This window comes from Anomaloglossus baeobatrachus, chromosome 2 (genome assembly GCF_048569485.1).
Source record: "Anomaloglossus baeobatrachus isolate aAnoBae1 chromosome 2, aAnoBae1.hap1, whole genome shotgun sequence".
NCBI classification, from domain to species: Eukaryota; Metazoa; Chordata; class Amphibia; order Anura; family Aromobatidae; genus Anomaloglossus; species Anomaloglossus baeobatrachus.
In genome coordinates this window covers 412,165,448-412,184,957 of record NC_134354.1, presented here as the reverse complement: position 1 = coordinate 412,184,957, position 19,510 = coordinate 412,165,448, and the positions used below count along the sequence as shown (strand labels likewise).

The following is a 19,510-nucleotide window of genomic DNA, read 5'->3' as shown; positions in this document are numbered from 1 at the left end:
GTCCATATCCTTAGGGCTTTACCTTCTTTCACACACCAGACTCCAAGGAGTCTTATTTAATGGTGATGGTGAATAAGAAGGGGATAGATGATTGTTACCATTTCCCATAGAGCATAGTTTCTGATTTCCCATAATTGACCTTTGGCACTGACGCCTGACTGTACTACTTCAAAAAGCACATACATTCATGGCCAAAAGAGTTGGCACCCTTGAAATTATTCTAGAAAACAAAATACAGTATTTCTCCCAGGAAATTATTGCAGTTAACTCTGTTTTGTCATACACAAGTTTATTTCCTTTGTGTGTATTGGAACAACATAAAAAAATAGAGAAAAAGGCAAATTGGATATAATTTCACGCAAATTTCAAAAATGGGCCAGACAAAATTGTTTGCATTTTTCCAAAATTGTAGGTAAACAACTTTGTTTCAAGCATAACACTGATGTTTTCCCTACGGAAATGGAAAAATAAATTGTGGCGCTGTGTCACCGCGTTGTGGGAATACTTCATAATTTTGTAACAATTTTAAGGGTGCCAGCACATGACTGTATGTAGGGGTATAAATTGACACAACTACACTACGAATCATGGGAAAATCTGTTTCTACTAGCTTTAACATTCTTGTAGTTCTATTCTCTAAGGATTAGTATGGAAGTGGTGAAATATTGCAGTTTTCTTTCTCAGTGTAGTTTCTTTACGTATGTCCTCAGGTGCAAGAAGTGGTGAAATGCCAAATGGGTGGGTGTCGCAGTGATGAAAATGAAGATTCTCCAAACTCCTGCAAGAATGGTCAACTCCAGATAATGGTAAGTCATGTATCAGGATACGAAAAATATATACAGTAAATACAATGTCAAAGGCGTTTTACCAAAAGTGTACCATATGAATAGGCTGATTTAGAGTGATTCAAGCATTGCACTGGGAAAATAATTTCTAGTGTAACTGACTAAATCTCCATAATTTTTTTTTTTTACAAACTAGTCATATCACGTACGATGGACCATGTAGTCTGCAGTAGTTACCACACCACCATGGCAGTGAGAAAAGAAATAAAACAAAAAAGGAGCGTTCATGATGCATGGTTCATGGTTCATGGTGCACTCAATGTACCTCTGTTTCCTGGCAGTGTGGTGTAATATGGTGCAGTCCGATTGTAAGGGGTAGTCGGACCCCTGGTAGTGAAGGAACGTTTTCCCCCCCTGAAGACGCCACATAGTATGGTGGCAAATGTTAAATGTTAATGGTAAAATGTTACCTGTTGTTGTAGTGATTAAACAGTTTCCCCACTAGGTGCCAGTGTAGAGCAGTGGTTCCCCTGGTAACAGTGGCAGGGAAGGAAGGAAGGGAGGTCTCTGAAGGCAGAGCAGTGTGCAGAGGGTAGTGAGATGTGACTGGAGAGAGAAGTCTGAGGTGACGGGGCAGAGTGTGTGAGTAAAAAGTGGCAGGCAGCCAGAGTGAGTGCGCAGACAAAGAAGTGGAGGTACACGGGAACGCCCGTAGAAAGCAAGAGAAGTAGTTCCCCGGCAAAGAAGTGGAGAGGTGAGAACTTATCCGGAGCCGGTAGTCTGTGCTAGATCTGCCGTATAGATCCGGGTTCAGTGTGCAGCTACTAGAGGGTTAACACATGTCCCCTGCAGGCGAGGGAAAGTTACCGGGGAAAGAGGAAACCGTCAGCAAGAAGTGTAACCTGTAAACCGATGTGACTTGATGCTGAAAGGTGTAAAGAGGAGTGGGAACTCATCCGGAACCGGTAGTGTGTGCTAGATCTGCCCTGCAGTAATTCAGGGTTCAGAGTACAGCTACTAGGGGGTTAACAAGTGTCCCCTGCAGGTGAAGGAGAGTGACCGTCAGCAAAAAGGGGAAACCGTCAGGAAGGAACGTAATCTGTAACATTAAAGTGAAGTACTGAAGTAACTTGCTGCTGAGAAGTGTAACAGAAAATGGAAGCCTCGTTCAATAAAATGTTTCTTAGTTTACCAGCTGCCTGTCAGTGGCTCTTTTTTGTAACTGATGAAGGGGCTGGCGAGCCGAGGGAAAACGGCGTAACGGAGAACTCAGGTACCGGCACGAACGCGTCCCTGCCACCCACACTCTGCCCCACAAACAACACCCCTGTTTTAATAGTGACGGCCGGGCCGGGGGTCAGCCTGTCGCCCAAAGGGGCCACGACTACATCCCCTGAGGCGCCCCCTGCCCCCATTACAAACTGGCGTAGTCGGCAGGATGCCCTGCAAGAGACCCCGACTGAAAACTGTGAGGAAGATCAAGTGGTGCCTGACGTGCTGAACAGGCCACAAGATGGCGGCAAGATGGCAGCCGTCCTCATGGACTCAGCGGAGGCGCGAAAATTTGGCGTCAAACGAAAAGTGCTGGGCTGGCCTGGGCAGAGGAAGAAGCCCAGAGTGCACTGTCCAAAGAGGGGAGGTACCAGCCCCAAGAAGACCCATGACGCCCATTGTGAGCTGCAGAGGTCCGGAGATGTGGGCGGCGCTGCAAGAAGCAGAAGGCGTCGCCAACACTGTGCGGACCTGGTGAGTGAAGCCGGGGGCGGAGGATGGGCCAAAATGAGGAAAGAAGCACTGGAGCCACAGCCATGTTATGAGCCGTACTGTAGGCTACCCCGCTTACCTGGGCAGTCCCTCTCCAACCATGTGAGGGCCTAGCGGGCCGAATGGCTGCATGCATATCACCCAGCGTGAAGAGGTGGTCATCCGGAAGAGAATGCTGTTTGTTGTTGAGAGCCGGTGCTGTTAGGAGCCGGCGAATGTTTACAGTTCAAGTAACGCTAAAAGTACTGAACCTGGGAGTAGAAGAATGCAGGACTATGCATGGACTCCTCCCTCGACCGTTAAAGTAAGAACTCTTTTGTTTCTGTTGTTTTCTGCTCACCTGAAGACCGGGAGCGCTTGGGAATAGCCTCCGGGCAGAATACCAGCTAAGACCGGGAGCGCCTAAGGAGGGCCTCCGGGCAGATGTTCAACTAAGACCGGGAGCTCCCCTGGAGGGACTCCGGGCACCGAACTTGTGTGCCATTCTGTGTATTTTAAGTGTTGTTTTTAAAAGTTTTTCTGATAAAAAGAATATACTAGTTAAGAAACGTGTGTGTGTGCCCGGCATGTGTTGGTCTGCAGGTACGAACCTCACCAGGAGGCTGAGGTTAAAGAGGGGAGGAATGTAAGGGGTAGTCGGACCCCTGGTAGTGAAGGAACGTTTTCTCCCCCTGAAGACGCCACATAGTATGGTGGCAAATGTTAAATGTTAATGGTAAAATGTTACCTGTTGTTGTAGTGATTAAACAGTTTCCCCACTAGGTGCCAGTGTAGAGCAGTGGTTCCCCTGGTAACAGTGGCAGGGAAGGAAGGAAGGGAGGTCTCTGAAGGCAGAGCAGTGTGCAGAGGGCAGTGAGATGTGACTGGAGAGAGAAGTCTGAGGTGACGGGGCAGAGTGTGTGAGTAAAAAGTGGCAGGCAGCCAGAGTGAGTGCGCAGACAAAGAAGTGGAGGTACACGGGAACGCCCGTAGAAAGCAAGAGAAGTAGTTCCCCGGCAAAGAAGTGGAGAGGTGAGAACTTATCCGGAGCCGGTAGTCTGTGCTAGATCTGCCGTATAGATCCGGGTTCAGTGTGCAGCTACTAGAGGGTTAACACATGTCCCCTGCAGGCGAGGGAAAGTTACCGGGGAAAGAGGAAACCGTCAGCAAGAAGTGTAACCTGTAAACCGATGTGACTTGATGCTGAAAGGTGTAAAGAGGAGTGGGAACTCATCCGGAACCGGTAGTGTGTGCTAGATCTGCCCTGCAGTAATTCAGGGTTCAGAGTACAGCTACTAGGGGGTTAACAAGTGTCCCCTGCAGGTGAAGGAGAGTGACCGTCAGCAAAAAGGGGAAACCGTCAGGAAGGAACGTAATCTGTAACATTAAAGTGAAGTACTGAAGTAACTTGCTGCTGAGAAGTGTAACAGAAAATGGAAGCCTCGTTCAATAAAATGTTTCTTAGTTTACCAGCTGCCTGTCAGTGGCTCTTTTTTGTAACTGATGAAGGGGCTGGCGAGCCGAGGGAAAACGGCGTAACGGAGAACTCAGGTACCGCCACGAACGCGTCCCTGCCACCCACACTCTGCCCCACAAACAACACCCCTGTTTTAATAGTGACGGCCGGGCCGGGGGTCAGCCTGTCGCCCAAAGGGGCCACGACTACATCCCCTGAGGCGCCCCCTGCCCCCGTTACACGATTACTTCAGAAACCAGAGTAGCCAATTAAGTAATAGAAATCAACACAATTACTTGTAATAAATTTAGATAGGTACAACCAGATGAATGATGCTTGCACACAGGCTCAATTCGTATTCAACAATCACAGTTACTCTCCAGGGAAGTTATGTGGTTATTAGAGATCTGCGGACCTGGAATTCTCTGGGAATTCTGACTAATGATCAGGGTCCAGCACTCGGGTAATACAAAAAAATAAAGGAAAAATAAAGAAAAAAATATAAAAGCAAGCGGCGTTGAACTTACCAAGGCTCTGGCGTGGCTGTAACTGCTTCCGTGGCTGGCCATTCACTTCCGGGGCCACACATTAAGCTCATGCATATGCACTGCTTTCCCCGCCCACCAGTATCTGTGATTAGTTGCACTTAGATGCGCACCTCCACTGAGTAACAGCATGTCTGACGCTTCCAATCACAGAGCCGGTCTGTGGGTCTATAGCATATAGTAAAAATAAAAAAATTGGGGTAGAGTCACCCCGTATTTGATACCCAGCACAGATAGAGCATATGGTTACAGGCTACAGCCCCCTGCCAGGCGCTTATCTTGGCTGTGTATAAAAATAAGCGGAATCACATGTGCCTTTTTTTTAATTATTTAAATAAATAATTTTAAAAAATGATGTTCGGTGCCCCCCAGGTTTGATACCTAGCCATGATAAAGCCTAACAGCTGGGGGCTGGTGTTCTAAGGCTGGGGAGATCCATGGCTTTTGGGAGCCCCCAGCCTAAAAATAGCTTACTGCAGCTGCCCAGGATTGTCGTATCCATTAGATGTGACAATCCCAGCACTTTACCCGGCTATTCCTGATTGCCCTGGTGCGGTGGCAAATCAGTGTAATGAGGAGTTAATCGCAGCTCACAGCTGCCACTAAGCCCTAGATTAGTGATGAGGATGGTCTATGAGACCACACATTACTAATCTGTCAGTGAAAGTAAACAAACACTGAAAAAATCCTTTATTTTAAATAAAAGACAAAAAAAACACCATTTTATATCACTTTATTAACCCCCCAAACACACCTGCAAATCTAACTTAATCCACACAATGGCCCATGACAATTCCAGCTCTGCTACATCTGAAGATCACAGCAAGCGCTATAGAATATGACTGCCCACTGTGAGCTCCAGGCAGAGACTGAGCCGTGATAAGTGGTGACTTCACTCAGGTTAGTTGCAGTCACAGCTGAAGGTTCCCGCGATCCTCCACCTGTGATCGCAGGTAACTTAACCCCAGGTGACCTCAATGAATTCTCACTGAGTTCACAGATCTGCATTGCTGGCAGAAAATTGCCTTTTTTGCCAAGGGATGCAGATATGGTGCTGAAATTTTTACACCATATTCCTGCACCCAATTTACACCTCCTGGCATCACTGTGGCATGTGATATGTTGTGGTAGTGATACTTTTTTTGCCAGGAGGTGTATATTGGGTGCAAGAATCTGGTGTAATCGTTTCAGCACCAAATCTGCATCTCTTGGCAAAACAATGCACAAAAAAACGTTTTTTTTTATGCTGTGCAAATTTGGTGCTGAATTTTGTGCACCAGATTTCAGCACCAAATTTGCACTTCCTGGCAGAAAACTGCACCTAGATGGCATGAAAATCCTTTTGGGCATTTTTTTGCCAAGAGATGCAGATTTGGTGCTGAAATGTTTACACAATATTCCTACACCCTATCTATACCTCCTGGCAAAAAACGCATCACTGTCGTATCATACCGTATGCGCCTGTAGGCTGCTATTATTGGGTTGGGTGGGCCCAATAAGCATGGATCTACCCAGCCTGAGAATACCAGCCCCCAACTGTCGGGCTTTATCATGGCTGGGTATCAAAATTTGGGGGGACTGCACTCTGTTTTTTTAATTATTTATTAACTAGTTAAAAAAAAAGCTGCATGCGATTCTCCTTATTTTTTTGTTTTATTATTTATTATTTTTGCTTTATTATTAAGGTTTTCCTGGGGATTGACTGCAGAAATGTTAGACACATTTTCTGCAGCAAATCCGCTGCAAATCCGCGGTAAAATCTGCGGTAAATCCGCAGCATGCGCACATAGCCTAAGAGTGCCTGGTCCAGTGATGTAATTAACAAGCCGTAGAGTTTAGTACATTTACAGTTAGGTCCAGAAATATTTGGACAGTGACACAAGTTTTGTTACTTTAGCTGTTTACAAAAACATGTTCAGAAATACAATTATATATATAATATGGGCTGAAAGTGCACACTCCCAGCTGCAATATGATAATGAGTAATTGACTGGTGAGCTTGGGAAGTCAAAAAGGCCTGGGCGTCCACGGATGACAACAGTGGTGGATGATCGCCGCATACTTTCTTTGGTGAAGAAGAACCCGTTCACAACATCAACTGAAGTTCAGAACACTCTCAGTGAAGTAGGTGTATCTGTCTCTAAGTCAACAGTAAAGAGAAGACTCCATGAAAGTAAATACAAAGGGTTCACATCTAGATGCAAACCATTCATCAATTCCAAAAACAGACAGGCCAGAGTTAAATTTGCTGAAAAACACCTCATGAAGCCAGCTCAGTTCTGGAAAAGTATTCTATGGACGGATGAGACAAAGATCAACCTGTACCAGAATGATGGGAAGAAAAAAGTTTGGAGAAGAAAGGGAACGGCACATGATCCAAGGCACACCACATCCTCTGTAAAACATGGTGGAGGCAACGTGATGGCATGGGCATGCATGGCTTTCAATGGCACTGGGTCACTTGTGTTTATTGATGACATAACAGCAGACAAGAGTAGCCGGATGAATTCTGAAGTGTACCGGGATATACTTTCAGCCCAGATTCAGCCAAATGCCGCAAAGTTGATTGGACGGCGCTTCATAGTACAGATGGACAATGACCCCAAGCATACAGCCAAAGCTACCCAGGAGTTCATGAGTGCAAAAAAGTGGAACATTCTGCAATGGCCAAGTCAATCACCAGATCTTAACCCAATTAAGCATGCATTTCACTTGCTCAAATCCAGACTTAAGACGGAAAGACCCACAAACAAGCAAGACCTGAAGGCTGCAGCTGTAAAGGCCTGGCAAAGCATTAAGAAGGAGGAAACCCAGCGTTTGGTGATGTCCATGGGTTCCAGACTTAAGGCAGTGATTGCCTCCAAAGGATTCGCAACAAAATATTGAAAATAAAAATATTTTGTTTGGGTTTGGTTTATTTGTCCAATTACTTTTGACCTCCTAAAATGTGGAGTGTTTGTAAAGAAATGTGTACAATTCCTACAATTTCTATCAGATATTTTTGTTCAAACCTTCAAATTAAACGTTACAATCTGCACTTGAATTCTGTTGTAGAGGTTTCATTTCAAATCCAATGTGGTGGCATGCAGAGCCCAACTCGCGAAAATTGTGTCACTGTCCAAATATTTCTGGACCTAACTGTACATGCAAAATGGTCCTTTCACATTTCGGTCTGTCGTTATTTACAGTGTACATGGCAGGAAAGAACACATCCTTTGGTAACCAACATATGTCAAAACTGTGTCCTTTTGGCTTACGCTCAGTCAGTATGTATGATTAGGATAGGAATGTGTAGTCTTTTTTGCTTTCTTATGCAGATCATATTGTAGTACTATCCCACTGCATGTACTAGCCCACTGTATACCTATACAATGATATATATTGAGAGCGTTTGTCTGAAGTGCACAACAGTAAATACTTAATAAAAATAAACCTCTGACAGAATAAGGAATAAAAAAATTTACATTTTGGCAGTAACAGTTGGTTCAGGCCAAGGCAACTCTGCCTCTCTGGGCATTTGCAGTACACCAATAGAGTGTGTGATAACATCATTAGCTAGATGATGAGACTGGGGAAAACAATGCCACCATGACTTGTCTCCCACTAGTTATCATATCCCCACCACAATTATAAAATTGTTTTTTGGCATATGCAGCAATCAATAAGACAGTAAATGGGCTTGTTAGTAAGGGTATACAGATAGCAATGAAAACATGTTGGCTGTTTGAGAGGCTTAGAAAGCTGATATGTTCCTTTTAAGACTGGCATTATGCATACCAGTCTTAACGATGGGTGTGGAGGTCTAAGATGTACCTAATGCATTAAAAGGTGCAAGCCACCTAATGAATAATGCTCATCTTAAAACTGGTGTGGGACTTCATGACAAACATTTTTGCTCAACTTTGTGTTGAGCAAGAATTTCGTGACATTTGAGGAAAACACCTTCATGAATCAGTCCCTTTATTTTATTGAGGTTTTATGCAATTTGGAAAAGTCAGTGAGATTTTTATATATATATAAATAGGCGACATGGTGGCTCAGTGCTTAGCACTGCAGCCTTGCAGTGCTGGGGTCCTGGGTTCAAATCCCACCAAGGACACCATCTGCAAGGAGTTTGTATGCTCTCCCCGTGTTTGCGTGGGTTTCCTCCGGGTACTCCGGTTTCCTCCCACACTCCAAAGACATACAGATAGGGACTCTAGATTGTGAGCCCCAATGGGGACAGTGTTGCCAATGTATGTAAAGCGCTGTGGAATTAATTGCGCTATATAAATGAATAAAATCAAAATCATATATATCTATATATATATAATTGCCTTATTCTGTCTGTCTGTCTGTCTTGCTCCAAAATTGTGTCACCGTGAGTGTCGTTACAGTGACAACTGTCGGATTCGCCACTCGCCCCGGCCCTCCGCACGCATCGCCTGCTCCAGCGTACACCGGCTCCCGGTACACATGTGCAGGGAGCCGGCATACGCTGACGCCTCACCTGCTCGCCCCTGCCACACGTTGGCACACTCGGCCCCGCCCCTGGCGGACATAACCTTGCGATGCTTGGATCGTGACGGAGCCGATGTATGCTGGTAACCATGATACACATCGCATAACTATAGGAAGCGCTTCCCTTAGTTACCCGATGTGTATCATGGTTACCAGCGTACACCGGCTCCCAGTACACATGTGCAGGGAGCCGGCTGACGCCTCGCCCGCTCAGCCTCGCCCTTGGCACACGTTGCCACACTCAGACCCGCCCCCGGCGGCCCCAGCATGGGGGATGGAGCACGATGGGGGGTGTGCAGCATGGAGGATGGAGCACGATGGGGGGTGTGCAGCATGGGGGATGGAGCACAATGGGGGGTATGCAGCATGGGAGATGGAGCACGATGGGGGGTGCGCAGCATGGGACATGGAGCACGATGAGGGGTGCACAGCATGGGGGATGGAGCACGATGGGGGGTGCGCAGCATGGAGGATGGAGCACGATGGGGGGTGCGCAGCATGGGGGATGGAGCACGATGGGGGGTGCGCAGCATGGGGGATGGAGTACAATAGGGGGTGCGCAGCATGGGGGATGAAGAACGATGGGGGTGTGCAGCATGGGGGGATGGAGCAAGATGGGAGGTGCGCAGCATGGGGGATGGAGCACGATGAGGGGTGCACATCTCCCCCCAAAACACACACACCGCCACACGCGCACCGCACAACACACCACACTGGGAACCACAAACACCGCCCTACACAGACACCCACACACACAGACAATGCTGCACACACAACACACAAACACCGCGGCACACACAAATATATGCACATACAGCGCAACACACACATTGCACAAAACATACCTCCCCCCAAAACACCCACAGCCCCACACGCAACGCTACAGACACACAGCGCTCCACAAACAATGCAACAGACAACGCAACACACAAACAACACCGCTCTCACCACCCCCCACCCAGACAACACCCAGAACATTTACAGCGCCCTAAACAAATACTTGGCAACTACACACAACAACATCTATATATATATATATAAAACATATATATATATATAAAACAAAAATCATACATTAACTACACAGTACGTAAATTCTAGAATACCCGATGCGTTAGAATTGGGCCACCTTCTAGTATATATATACAGTCAGGGCCAGAAATATTTGGACAGTGACACAAGTTTTGTTATTTTAGCTGTTTACAAAAACATGTTCAGAAATACAATTATATATATAATATGGGCTGAAAGTGCACACTCCCAGCTGCAATATGAGAGTTTTCACATCCAAATTGGAGAAAGGGTTTAGGAATCATAGCTCTGTAATGCATAGCCTCCTCTTTTTCAAGGGACCAAAAGTAATTGGACAAGGGACTCTAAGGGCTGCAATTAACTCTGAAGGCGTCTCCCTCGTTAACCTGTAATCAATGAAGTAGTTAAAAGGTCTGGGGTTGATTACAGGTGTGTGGTTTTGCATTTGGAAGCTGTTGCTGTGACCAGACAACATGCGGTCTAAGGAACTCTCAATTGAGGTGAAGCAGAACATCCTGAGGCTGAAAAAAAAGAAAAAATCCATCAGAGAGATAGCAGACATGCTTGGAGTAGCAAAATCAAGTCGGGTACATTCTGAGAAAAAAGGAATTGACTGGTGAGCTTGGTAACTCAAAAAGGCCTGGGCGTCCACGGATGACAACAGTGGTGGATGATCGCCGCATACTTTCTTTGGTGAAGAAGAACCCGTTCACAACATCAACTGAAGTCCAGAACACTCTCAGTGAAGTAGGTGTATCTGTCTCTAAGTCAACAGTAAAGAGAAGACTCCATGAAAGTAAATAGAAAGGGTTCACATCTAGATGCAAACCATTCATAAATTCCAAAAATAGACAGGCCAGAGTTAAATTTGCTGAAAAACACCTCATGAAGCCAGCTCAGTTCTGGAAAAGTATTCTATGGACAGATGAGACAAATGTGGCGCCCCTGACCTGGTCAGGCACCACTGAGTACTGCACCCATGCTGGGGACAGTACAATACAGGTAATCCAGAAGGCTGACAGGGGTGTGGAACACAGGCGCATAGTGATCAGGTCTCACACATGTACCCATGAGAGGACCCCTGGGGATCCCAGGAGGGGGCAAGCCTTCACCTTCACTGGAATAGTGGAGGGGGTGGAGCCTCCATCTCCTCTCAAGGGGTGTGGTAGAGAGTCTGGTTGCTAGGTGGCGTAGGCAAGAACAGGAGAGGAGGGGCAGTGAGTCAGTTAGAGCAGAACTCCATAGGGCTCAGTGAGGAGCAGACCTGTGGGGCTGTTGCTGTCTAACAGCGCCCGCGCAGTGGCTATTGACGGGGGAGAACGGTCAACTAGGAGTGCTGCCTGAAAGCCAGCTTCAGCTAGAGAGTGCAACGGAGTGGGAAGTAAGGAGACTGCTAGAGAGCACCAGGCCCAACCGGGCGGCAGATCCCGAAGCGGAGATAGATTCAACTTTCTTCTGCTAAACCTGCCGGTGTGGGGCTCTTAAAGCCCACACCACAACACTACAAAAGCCGCAGCCACGTAACCACAAGTTAGGGCCCATAGGTCATAGGAGGCAAGAGGCTGGAGTGGCCTGGTCCGGGGAACAAGCAAACGGCAAACAAGAAGGGGAGAGAGGCTTGGAGCATCTTCCCTGGGTGACCCCCATAGGGACTCAAAGTCGGGGTCACCCCAAACCACCAAGGGCTAAGGAAGGCGAGTCAGTAGTCACCCTCATAAAGTCAGCCTGAAGGATACCTGGTTCCTACCTGGTTCATCTCAGCTACGCCCGGGTTACTCACCCTGCCATCTAATGTGAGTAAAAACCCTGAAAGACATCCTGCCTGTGTGGTCATTCTGCGACTTGTGGTACTACAAACCTACACAGGGCCCTGGGGCTTGCCTCACTCTCAGGAGGCTCCTACATCTAACTGCACACACCATCAGCCCCAGGCGACCCTCAACCTGCAGTGGCGGTCCCTACTGGCCGCAATACTGAGAGTGGCGTCACGATCAAAAACAGAAGATTTCCTACCAGTGACGGAGATCCAGCTGAGTGGAGTCCCTGAAGGTAATGCACCGACACAACACCGGAGGGGCTTCACATCTGGCTTCACGAACAGGATAAGGACTAGACCTGTCCAGACAGGTGACCATGTGCCTGGGCGGTCCGCTTGAAAAATTGGAAGCGCCGCCATATTGCCACCATGAAAAGCGCGCTGAAAAACAACAGCAGCCCGCGCTGGAAGAAGTTACCGCCCACGAAGAGGCGTGGCTACCCAGAGATCCTCTGCAGAGTTCTGAGCTTGCCAGCGAAGAGAGTGGAAGCGTCCAGAGACGTCGGGACAGAAAGGGAGCCACAAGCCTGCTGCTGGGAGAGGAGCTGCTGAAAGAAGCAGAGCAAAAACTGAACAGCTTGTTATCAGAGGCAACGGCGAGTCCACAGCTGGAGAGTCGTGCAGAAGAGGGCGCAGAAGAAATGGCGTCTGACCGCAGAAATCCAGAACCGGGCTCCGCTGCCTGGTGGTATCGGGAGCTGGCCCAGTTCTGCGACCGACTGGAGACCCGGGTTGTGGAGCAGATCCGGGAAGAACGAATGGAAATGCTGGAGATGACCGCGGCGGTTCGGGCCTATGAAAGGAGAGCCGCGCGCCGAGTGCCAGACAGGACGGCGATGACGCAGACCCCGATGCTGCCACCGGTGGGTGAGTCGAGTGATGCCCCGGCCAGCGCAAGTGCCCCGACCCCTGCTGCTACGCCCGCGGTCCCCGAAGAGGCGTCCGGTGCGGCGACGCTGAAGCAGGCCGCAGCCACGCCAGGCGCGGCCCGCCAAGCCCCGGCCGCCGCAGCGATGCCCTGCTCGGCCCACCAAGACCCGGTCCCTGCAGCAACGCCCAGTCCGGCCCGCAAAGAACCGGCTGCCACCGTGACCCTCATCCGCGTCGCAGGCGTAACGCTGACCCAGGCCGCCGCCCTGCTAGGCCCGGCCCGCCGAGACCCCACCGCCGCAGCAACGCTCGTCCGCGCCGCAAGTGAGGTGCTGAACCAGGCCGCAGCCACGCCAGGCGCGGCCCGCCAAGTCCAGACTGCTGCAGCGACGTCCAGCCCAGCCTGCACAGAGCCCCCTGCAACAGCGACACAGATCCAGGCCGCCGCCATGCCAGGCCCGGCCCGCCAAGACCAGGCCGCCGCCATCCAGGGCGCGGCCCGCCAAGACCAGGCCGCCGCCATCCAGGGCGCGGCCCGCCAAGACCAGGCCGCCGCCATGCCAGGCGCGGCCCGCCAAGAAGAGACTACCTCATTATTTACCCCGGCCTGCAAGGCCAGAGCAGACACCGCTCCCCAGTCCAAAGAGGTCCCTGCTAGGAAGACCCTGATAGGAGAGGACCCCGAATACTGGAAGCTGAAGGCTGACCTAGAGGCCCAGTTCCCACAAGAGATGGTGGATCGGTATCTGCTCCCTCCGCATACCCCCAAGGAGATTCAGGCAACCCCTGCAGCCGCGCCAGAGAGTCCACCGCCCAGACCAGCTGAAGAAAGCCCATCCCCAGCACTGCCACCAAAGGAGTGCAGCGAAGAACTAAGGGGGAGAGGAGGCCAGGAAGCTGAGGAGCTGACTCCGGAGCCACCAGCAGTGGATCTATACTCAGAACCGGAGATGTTGCCTTATTCCCGCTGGGATGAAGAAGATCTGACCCCGTCTGCTGACGAAGATCAGCCCAAAGACCTCACCTGGGAGCCCGCAGGCATGAACCCAGCTCGCAAGACACGGCGCAGCAGAACAAAGTATCCTCCAACACCACAGTCTCCAGAGCAGAGAGAGGTCACAGCCAGAGACCTGCAGGAGAAAAGATTACTGAGAAGGTCTAGAGCCCAGGTCAGAGGACCCCTTTACAGAGGAGTAGTAGAGGACTTCAATTTGAAAAGCGGATACGGCTTTATTGTAGTAAAAGGAATAAAAGAGGGCATATTTGTAAATCGGAGAGATGTTCAAGCCCACCTGCCCAGAGGACATTCAGGCAGAAATTTGAAAATTGGGGACTTAGTACAGTTCACCTTGCATCAAGGAGAAAGGGGCTACTATGCCTTAGACGTAGCACCATGTCCCAGACAAGAAAGACAAGAAAGACAAGAAAGAAAAGACAGAGATAAAGACCCAGATGTAGAAACAGACGAAGACCAAGAAAGGAAAGATAAAGAACCTACAGATGAAACAACCACAGACAAAGATCCTACAGATGAAACAACCACGGACGACGACGGAGAGCAGGAAAGTCACAGGTGCCGGTGCCCTACATGCCCACGCCCTAGTGAAAAAGAGGAGTAAAGTAAAAGAAAGTAAGAAATACAGCAAGTTACCAGTTGAAGTTTTGACAAGTTTTGTTTGCAACGTTTAAGAAATGCGCCCACAAAAACTATTGTGAGAAATAAACTCTAAGGCTATGAACTTGCTATAGCCACAAACCCTCGCAGTGTAAATAGTTACACCAGTGGCACCACCACCAGGGCCAGCCTGTTTAGGGGCTTGGCTCGTCTGCAACCAGGGGGGCCCGTCCGTAGAAAAGGGCCTTGGCTCACCTGCGACCAGAGAGCACGCCTGTTTATGGGGCCTTGGCTCACCACCACAAAGAGGGTACCTGGTCAGCACCAACTGTGGAGGCCGCCTCTGAATCCTGCCAGAAGAGGTTGACGGCGCGGATCCACTAGGCCAGGTATACCCTGAAACCACCAGCCCATGAAAGCCGCCTCTACATCCTGCCAGAAGTGGCTGAAGTCGCGGCCAACGGGAGAGGAAGATTGGAGGAAAGGTCTGGGGAAACGGATGGCCCAGACCTGGTTACCAACAGGACCGGTGACCTGCCTCCTGAGAGGGTTTTGGGTGGGTTAACGGACTTGTGGGTGGAGGGTGGTGATGTCTGATACCTGGTGCTTTTAAATGTTTTACATGTTTTAATGTTTTATGCATTTTAAAATGTTGTCTTGCAGCCCGAGGACGTGCTGGTGATAACTAAGGGGGAATGTGGCGCCCCTGACCTGGTCAGGCACCACTGAGTACTGCACCCATGCTGGGGACAGTACAATACAGGTAATCCAGAAGGCTGACAGGGGTGTGGAACACAGGCGCATAGTGATCAGGTCTCACACATGTACCCATGAGAGGACCCCTGGGGATCCCAGGAGGGGGCAAGCCTTCACCTTCACTGGAATAGTGGAGGGGGTGGAGCCTCCATCTCCTCTCAAGGGGTGTGGTAGAGAGTCTGGTTGCTAGGTGGCGTAGGCAAGAACAGGAGAGGAGGGGCAGTGAGTCAGTTAGAGCAGAACTCCATAGGGCTCAGTGAGGAGCAGACCTGTGGGGCTGTTGCTGTCTAACAGCGCCCGCGCAGTGGCTATTGACGGGGGAGAACGGTCAACTAGGAGTGCTGCCTGAAAGCCAGCTTCAGCTAGAGAGTGCAACGGAGTGGGAAGTAAGGAGACTGCTAGAGAGCACCAGGCCCAACCGGGCGGCAGATCCCGAAGCGGAGATAGATTCAACTTTCTTCTGCTAAACCTGCCGGTGTGGGGCTCTTAAAGCCCACACCACAACACTACAAAAGCCGCAGCCACGTAACCACAAGTTAGGGCCCATAGGTCATAGGAGGCAAGAGGCTGGAGTGGCCTGGTCCGGGGAACAAGCAAACGGCAAACAAGAAGGGGAGAGAGGCTTGGAGCATCTTCCCTGGGTGACCCCCATAGGGACTCAAAGTCGGGGTCACCCCAAACCACCAAGGGCTAAGGAAGGCGAGTCAGTAGTCACCCTCATAAAGTCAGCCTGAAGGATACCTGGTTCCTACCTGGTTCATCTCAGCTACGCCCGGGTTACTCACCCTGCCATCTAATGTGAGTAAAAACCCTGAAAGACATCCTGCCTGTGTGGTCATTCTGCGACTTGTGGTACTACAAACCTACACAGGGCCCTGGGGCTTGCCTCACTCTCAGGAGGCTCCTACATCTAACTGCACACACCATCAGCCCCAGGCGACCCTCAACCTGCAGTGGCGGTCCCTACTGGCCGCAATACTGAGAGTGGCGTCACGATCAAAAACAGAAGATTTCCTACCAGTGACGGAGATCCAGCTGAGTGGAGTCCCTGAAGGTAATGCACCGACACAACACCGGAGGGGCTTCACACAAAGATCAACCTGTACCAGAATGATGGGAAGAAAAAAGTTTGGAGAAGAAAGGGAATGGCACATGATCCAAGGCACACCACATCCTCTGTAAAACATGGTAGAGGCAACGTGATGGCATGGGCATGCATGGCTTTCAATGGCACTGGGTCACTTGTGTTTATTGATAACATAACAGCAGACAAGAGTAGCCGGATGAATTCTGAAGTGTACCGGGATATACTTTCAGCCCAGATTCAGCCAAATGCCGCAAAGTTGATCGGACGGCGCTTCATAGTACAGATGGACAATGACCCCAAGCATACAGCCAAAGCTACCCAGGAGTTCATGAGTGCAAAAAAGTGAACATTCTGCAATGGCCAAGTCAATCACCAGATCTTAACCCAATTGACCATGCATTTCACTTGCTCAAATCCAGACTTAAGACGGAAAGACCCACAAATAAGCAAGACCTGAAGGCTGCGGCTGTAAAGGCCTGGCAAAGCATTAAGAAGGAGGAAACCCAGCGTTTGGTGATGTCCATGGGTTCCAGACTTAAGGCAGTGATTGCCTCCAAAGGATTCGCAACAAAATATTGAAAATAAAAATATTTTGTTTGGGTTTGGTTTATTTGTCCAATTACTTTTGACCTCCTAAAATGTGGAGTGTTTGTAAAGAAATGTGTACAATTCCTTCAATTTCTATCAGATGTTTTTGTTGAAACCTTCAATTTAAACGTTACAATCTGCACTTGAATTCTGTTGTAGAGGTTTCATTTCAAATCCAATGTGGTGGCATGCAGAGCCCAACTCGCGAAAATTGTGTCACTGTCCAAATATTTCTGGACCTAACTGTATATATATATATATATATATATATATATATATATATATATATATATATATAAATAAATGATTGTGGGCTTGAATTTACATGTAAAATTGGTATTGTTGTCTGTGGGGGAGAAAAAGATTCCCTAATGGAGAGCATGTGTACACAGGGTGTCTATATAAGTCATACATTTCCATCTAATTGAAAAACCATAAATGTAGTGGTAATGCTCTGTAATAATTTAAAAACTATCGAATGGATTAAGGAAAGCAAAAACATACATTCATTTAGATTTCCTTATACCTTATATCATAAAATGTAAGTCACCTCTGACGTTTTTGGAAATATTTTATTATATCTTTTCATGAGACAACTCTGAATATACTGTATGATACTTTGATACAATGTAAAGTAGTCAGTGTACAGCTTGTATAACAGTGTAAATTTGGTGCTCTCTAAATAACTCAACACAGCCATTAATGTCTACACGAAAACTGTGCAGTTTGCGCATAATGTTACCCTGTCAACTACAGGAGGAGAACCTATGATATTTACTATGTATGCTACTAAGCATCACAAAATCATGTTGCCAAAAGAGTGTTAAAATAAAAATAAAGGGGACAACCCCTTTTAACCGTATATACTGGCCTGTTGCGTGCAGTGGCTTACAATAACTATCCTTTCTATAAAACCTATTGATATGAATTGTGTTTTGTAATGTGTGCCACTTTTTATTTCATTAATGGGTAACTTGTACAAATAGTAATTTATGTGTTATAGTGATGCATTGTTGTTCATTCTTGCTAATGTTATGTCCTATTGTTTTATTCTTATTTTTGTAGACGGATTTTGAAAAGGATGTGGACCTAGCTTGTCAGTCTGATGAAAAGGGATCGTGGTACACAGCACACGGAGAAACTGGTGAGACCCATATCTGTCTGCTGTCTGTCCATGTTAGTACCACATGACAGTATGTGACGTTCTTCCTGTTATCTAAAAGACTAACCATAGGGACCTATTTGGCCTGTAATAAGCTTTTAGTTAAAAATTGCTTGTTGTATATTCATTCCACTCCCTGTTTAACCCAGCAAAGTTCAATGAACATCTATTAAAATTAATTGAATCTGACAATTATTTGGCACGTGCTATCTATAGTAGAGACTTTTGGCAGTGATTCAAGGATAGAGCTGAAGAAAACGTGGCAAAAAAACCCACTTAGGAACTGTTCAAACTTTATTGATCAAACTATGCTCAGGCTCAGCAGTTCTTTCGCTATAGAAAACCACAGCTGAAAAGTGATCAGTAGAAAACTGTCAGATGCTCAGATTCAATTTACACCAAAGAACATCTGGTGGTTTCACCAGGTAATATTTTTGCAGTGATTTTTTTGCCTCCTTTAATTAAAAATGTAAATCAAATACTGTACATTTCCATAATTTTAGGGGTGAAATTTACAACAATCTAGAATATGCTTTATTTCAATGGATATTAATCATTAGTGATTGACTTGACAATGAACCATTGGGCAATAGGTGTACATGATATCCCAAGGGGATTCTTAAGAATCATCATCAGTCACTAATATTTTTCTCTATTTGTTTCAGTTCTCTTCAAAGATTTAAATACATGTCACCCTTCTAGTGTGACTGGAGCTCTATCCAGAATATCTTTAGATGACGAGGACGACTTAAAGCTGCACAAGGGTGTTGATGGGCTAAGTTTCTCCCACCTTCCTGGGAACCTCTCCTCTCCTGGAGGCATTCTGCTTCAGGTGCCCAAAATCACCCACAACCAAGTGAATGAGCTTAATGAACCTCTTCCGAAAAAAGAGATTAATTTGGAACGTGGTCCACTTTATTTGTGTCCAGAAGGAAATTTGTGGCCTTTAGACTTTGGGGATTCTCCTCAGGAGCCATCACTGGAAAGTGAATATATGGTTCTCCCCAGACGGACTTTGAGTCTCAAACCTTTTAATCGGGACCAAGGAAAACTCAACATGAAGCTTTCCGAATTTGGAAAAGTGCGTCAGCAAAGTGACACGGATAGTTATCCTAATTTCTTGTCAGTGGACCACATAAACGTCAATCTCACCCCGCCCTATGTTCCAGCACAGCATCAATATGGATTACCATTTAAACAACCACCCTCTGTCCGGCAGATCTTGGCATCAGAGATGAATGAGCGGAGTCGTACAATGCCCCGCACGGTGCCTGGTGCATCTCTGAGTGCTGGGTCTCTTGAGGTGAGGGGTAGAAGAAATATTACAGATTTTGTATATTTTTCTTGCGTGCCTTGTTTATGTCAATTCTGTCTCGAAAAGATCCCTTTTCCCATTATTGACCCTTTTCCAATATCACATTTCATTGTCATTCCCCTATTGTTTTATGTTAAGAACCTTTTCCCTTTTACTCTTGTTCCAAGTAAGGTCCTTCCATATTGCACTTCTCAGTCTCAGTGTCTGTGTGTACACCTTTCTCCCTTCTCTCAATCCATC

The 19,510-nt window shown here is 47.7% G+C and overlaps 1 protein-coding gene across 4 annotated transcripts in view; it reads left to right on the top strand.

The window, feature by feature from the left end:
* Nucleotides 1-19,510, top strand: part of ADGRB2 (adhesion G protein-coupled receptor B2) — a 673,616-nt gene that overhangs the window by 645,544 nt on the left and 8,562 nt on the right. For all 4 annotated transcript variants that reach the window (XM_075336137.1, XM_075336136.1, XM_075336138.1 and 1 more), the window contains 3 exons: nt 711-806; nt 17,859-17,937; nt 18,621-19,258. In XM_075336137.1, the coding sequence (XP_075192252.1) occupies nt 711-806; nt 17,859-17,937; nt 18,621-19,258 (813 nt within the window). The remainder of the gene's footprint in view (nt 1-710; nt 807-17,858; nt 17,938-18,620; nt 19,259-19,510) is intronic.